Source organism: Triticum aestivum, chromosome 1B (assembly GCF_018294505.1).
Source record: "Triticum aestivum cultivar Chinese Spring chromosome 1B, IWGSC CS RefSeq v2.1, whole genome shotgun sequence".
Classification (NCBI taxonomy): Eukaryota; Viridiplantae; Streptophyta; class Magnoliopsida; order Poales; family Poaceae; genus Triticum; species Triticum aestivum.
This window is the reverse complement of record NC_057795.1, coordinates 684,541,744-684,546,877: the sequence shown is the minus strand read 5'-3', so window position 1 is coordinate 684,546,877 and position 5,134 is coordinate 684,541,744. Positions and strand designations below refer to the sequence as shown.

Sequence of the window (5,134 nt, the reverse complement as noted above, 5' to 3'; positions counted from 1 at the left end):
TAACAAGAGTTTAGGGATCCGTAGGATTCAGGCAGCCAAACAGGCGCTTTTGAGAATGGGAGGATCCATTCATTAAATGGATACTCTCGCATGCCATGAATGCATGCATGCCTGTTACACTAGGAGGAATATGGCCATATGCATGTATCTACTATGGGGCCCTTATGTCAGTCCCATGTACGCCAACCATGGATAGAACTGTCTGTATTTGTAGCAAATTGTTCAGGGAAAGTCAAATGATCTTTCTAGTTTTCTATTGGTCACATTAGCTGCAACCAGCTACGTAGATCGAACTTATAAGTTATAAGAAGGGCACATATCCAGAGGCGAACTAGCTTGGCCGGGCAACAATGTCGCATCAACAGCCAACTGGTACTGGTAAGCCCCTAAACCCATCCTCGTCTCCTTTTGCATTAGTAGCATGCATACAGTATATGCTTTATCGCTCACATGCCTGCTAACATCATACCTGCAAACTCAATAATCCATACAACTTTCTTCTATTTTCTACAAGATCCAGCGGACTATGAGTTCCAAAGGCCGCGATTTCAGATTCGTGCTTCTCAACCTGGTGGTATGTCTCGTATTTGTTTGATGATCTGTGCTAGGGAGGGCAAATATATACCAGGAAGACGTTATTTACAGTATGCAATATGAGAAGTTTTATTGTATATATATACTCTAAACTGCTGTTAGCACCGAAGTAGCATGTAGGTACCTACCGAGGTCTAACTGCTTGATCATTTAACTGAACCCAAATAATAAGAGCTGTCTGGAAAAAATTGCTCGGCTATAAGCTTCCATTAGCATCTTTTTTCTTCTTCCTCAGATCTGGTTCTTTCAGGGGTTGGGCAGCAACAAAACTCCGCACCAATTCACCAATATGGCAAATAATACAATATATGATTTATCAATGACATGCGAATTCAAATAATTCGTACATCTCTTTCTGTTGTCTAGAAGGTCCATCGGAAGTTAAGACTGATACTCAAGATGGTCAACAGGAAGCAAAACAAAAGTTCCAAGGTATGTTTCTCATTTGCTACCAAGGTGATCTAACTGCTACATTATTAAGTTGAAACCAGCAACCTAGAGGGGAAAATCTGCTCGACTATAAGCTTCGGTTAGCATCTTTTATTCCTCTTCCTCAGATCTGATTCTTTTAGGTGTTGGTCATAGTAACAAACCGCTCAACTTGTAGCGAACTTTGAGAATAGTTCAAGCAACAAGTAACCAGCGGAGTAGAATAATAACATGCACAATAGACACCATAATTTACGTGGTAAACCTCCTCGATGTGAAGTGTACAAATTGCGGGACCAACCGGTGCACTACAACATGTACAATTAGCAAAATGGGTACAATGTAGTTTGATGTAGAAACTCTAGAGGATCACAACAGTAGCAACACAAGTTACACCTAGTCAACACAACCAACCACTCCTAACAGGAGCAAAACAAAAGGTAACTAAAAATTGTAAGCAAATAATCAAAACTTTATGCCCCCTTCGGTTCATAGATGACTCTTCTTAAACGGCTTAACCAAATTGGGTAAAGCTTGTTAGGTATGTAGTATGGTGAGTACTCAACCTGTTGTCAGAATTTCAAATCAATTCCGACAACATTTGCCCCTTAGACTGACAATATCCAAAGACTGCTCACCTATGAATTCTCGGCAAACAGATCTGACTAAACATCTTTTTTAAACTGGTGCTCCAATCAAGCCATCAATCCTCAAAACCAACCAGACAAATTGAAGTGCTCTTAGTGTGGAACAAAATCACCAAGTTTGAATTCAACCCAACCACCTGAGTCTTCGACGAACAAGTTTGGTAAAGATCAACAAGGAGCTTCCAATAGAGACAGAGTTTATCTCTTCTCTCTTGGTTGGGTGTGGGTATTCTGCTGCTATCTCTTGCTCTCTCGCGAGAGCCACTGAGGTCTACTCATGGGATCAAGTTGGTTAAAGTAAACTCCCTTTGGTCCCAAATACATCCAAAGTAGTCATGGAGAAGATCTTAACATGACAACATTTTCCACCGGTTCCTACGAACGCATAATTAAGGCCTAATAAAATTGTGTGCTATGAAAGTATTAATTACGCATGTTTATTCATATGGCTCTCACACATCCAATCAATATATTTAAGAAGACTTGACGGACAAAGTTTTGGGTTTTGACAAGTTCTCCAAATTGACAAGTATTTGTAGATCAGTTTGTCTAATTCACATCTAGATGTTTTTCAAGGATGTCACATCTAAGCTCCCACAAATACCTAATGCAGCAACAAGAAACAAAAATAACTAGGACAAAAAAATAGACCACAAACGGAGTGGATATCAGCTTGTCACATCTAGATGTGTCATAACTATGTCACATCTAGATGTGTCCCAGACAAACCCTTTGTAGATTGGAGGGAGTCCCTTTCTAAGCCACCCAAAAAACCGAGCAAATAATAATAATATCGTTACATACTCCTAGCTCTCTCAGAAATATAGGGCTATTTTGATTGGCCAAATTAATTCATGCCTTCGTGGCGCATTCCTTATAAACATTTATTAATAATTACAAAAAGATAATGAAAGGATTGTTTGAATAAAAATCGAATCATGCATCTTCATGTCACGTAATTAAAATACATTTGGATTTATTGTTGCTAGATCCTGAAATGAAGTATAGTTTTCGAGTAAACACAAGAAACGAATCCTGTTTTATCTCCACCTGATGCATGTTTTGCTGCTAATTATGTAGCTGTGCATCCTTTTTTTCTTGAGGAAGAATTAATCTCATGCCATCGGGCTTGTGTGCATGCAGTATATGTCAACGCTCTGAAACGAGACCTGGAGGCCATCGAGGAAAAACTACAGGACCTGCAACAAGCTATTAATGTAGATGGAGGTGGAACCGTCCGCTTCGAAGGTCTTGAGGTGTCATTATCCGCCATCTTTGTTGTTGAGTCCTCCAGCACGGCCGAGGTGAACTTCATTGTTATGCGTCATGACCTACACGTCTATATATGTTCAGGATACCAATATTATGGCAGACGACACTTACCGTGTCACAGAAAATTCGTTGATTTACTTGAGCATTGATCACAACCTTGTCTCTCTCTCTTTTTGTTTCTTTTGCGAAAAACAACCTTGTCTATTTGGCGCAACAGATCGCGCCGGTAATCAGAATACTTCGTGGCCTATGAGGAGAGGCAGTGCGCTTATATTACTATATATAAGGGAAAGATACACTTTCGAGCTCTAACTTCTCCACTATAATTACTTCCTATGTTTATGAAACAAAGTCTATAACTTTTTTTTAAAGCCAGACAATGTAAAATGTGACTAAGTTTTTAGAAAAACTATCAACAAATATATTACTATAAACATAAAAATATATTTAATGTTATTTAACGAAATTAACTTTATATATTGTATATGTTATTAATGATGACTAAAAACTGCGTCAAACTTTACTTATGACTTAAAAAAAACTTCCTTGAGAAACTTCAGTGATCTAAACACTCTTACATTTCTTTACGGAGGGAGTACTAGATTACATTGCAAATTTGGTACGTTGTGCTTGTGCGCGTGCCTGCACATGTGTCAAGATGTTCAATACTCCCTCTGACCCATAATGTAAGACGTTTTTTGACACTACACTAGTGTCAAAAAACGTCTTACATTATGGGACGGAGGCCAGGGAGTACTGTTTACTCATAAGCATGGGTTGTGTTGCTGCGTGAGACGTGTAAGTCGGCCTAGACCAGTAGAAGATGGAGACGATGAGTGGCGCCTAATAGATGCAGGTCACGTAGATAAAATTCTCCTTTCCATTAGCAGAATAGAGAACAATGATTTGACAGTTTCTGTTTGTGTGCAGGATGTCGTGAAGTACCAGGTGAAGTTCAATAATGGTGAGGACTACCCAGCTAAACCACCATCAGTCGTCTGGCAGGACTGTCCGGTGGAACCCGAGGTTTTCATTTTGTCTCTCTACTAGTGTTAGCCATAGTGAGCACGATTTTCATTCCTTGAAGTGTCGTTATTAACACCGTTACAATACCAGCCCAAACTCGAGCATATTTCATCAACAAAGCTGGGCGATGTACTGACTGAAGTGAAAAATGTGATCGCGAGGGACCACGGAAAAGGCAAGAAGAAATCCGAAATGGCTTGAAATTAATGGCAAGAAGAAATCCGACCGCGATGGTAAGGATTGAAATCAGATCTCTACCTGTGTTTGTGTCTCCTCTACATTGATCATCATCAGCCGCACTGTATGATCCTGCGACACAATATGTTTATGATTCCCGGAACTCCATCATTTATTCTGTAATAATTCGTGGCATGGATTAATGCCTAAGACTTAATTTCATACAGTATGATATTATCGTGATTTGTTATTATCACTAGTACAAATCGGGTCATTGCACACTGGTAAATGGCTCTCACACAGTTTACCAAACTGTCTCTATGCGTGGGTGGCAATGTGGGGTCTATCGCACACGATTTAAAATGTCGTGTGTGAAGGGGGCTGAAATCGCACACGGTTAGCTTTGTCAAACCGTCTGCGTAGATGAGAGCCTTCACAAATGGCTTTTCTCATTTTAACGTGTGTCTTTCGTTAAGATCGTAAACATTGAATAAGCAGAGCTGTTCCATACCTCCAGATCTGCTTAATCTTCTGCCTGTTCATAATCATCTAGCACTCTTGGAAGAACCCTTCTCATGGGAGGAGATTGATGCAGCTGTGAAAGATCTCCCGTCAAACAAATCACCAGGACCAGATGGCTTTAATACTGATTTTATTAAAAAAATGTTGGCCCATTATCAAGCAGGATTTCTATGACTTGTGTAATCAATTTCACAGAGGGGAAGTATGTCTACAGAGTATCAATAATTCTTTTATCACCTTAATTCCTAAAAAGGCTGGTGCATCCACAGTTAATGACTATAGTTCCATATCCCTACTCAGTTGTACGATTAAGTTGATTACAAAACTTCTGGCAAATAGATTGCAATCCATCATCTTATAATTAATTCATGCCAATCAATATGGTTTCATCAAAACTAGATCTATACAGGACTGCATAGCCTGGGCTTATGAATATCTTTTCCAATGTCATAAAGGCAAGAAACCAA

At 39.4% G+C, this 5,134-nt stretch overlaps 1 protein-coding gene across 1 annotated transcript; it reads left to right on the top strand.

Moving 5' to 3' along the window:
- Positions 1–350: 350 nt before the first annotated feature.
- Positions 351–4,398, top strand: LOC123100845 (uncharacterized). The gene is made up of 6 exons (XM_044522704.1): positions 351–378; positions 515–574; positions 961–1,026; positions 2,814–2,974; positions 3,873–3,968; positions 4,059–4,398. Exons 1-6 carry the CDS (start codon positions 351–353, stop codon positions 4,167–4,169), a joined length of 522 nt encoding a protein of 173 aa, XP_044378639.1. The 3' UTR covers positions 4,170–4,398.
- Positions 4,399–5,134: the final 736 nt, after the last annotated feature.

Bases quoted from the DNA above. Each gene is read 5' to 3' on its own strand.
- LOC123100845 (XM_044522704.1), top strand. From the start codon at position 351: ATGTCGCATCAACAGCCAACTGGTACTG. The intron at 575-960 runs GTATGTCTCGTA...TCTGTTGTCTAG, and splicing joins TCGTGCTTCTCAACCTGGTG to AAGGTCCATCGGAAGTTAAG. The intron at 3,969-4,058 runs GTTTTCATTTTG...TTACAATACCAG, and splicing joins ACTGTCCGGTGGAACCCGAG to CCCAAACTCGAGCATATTTC.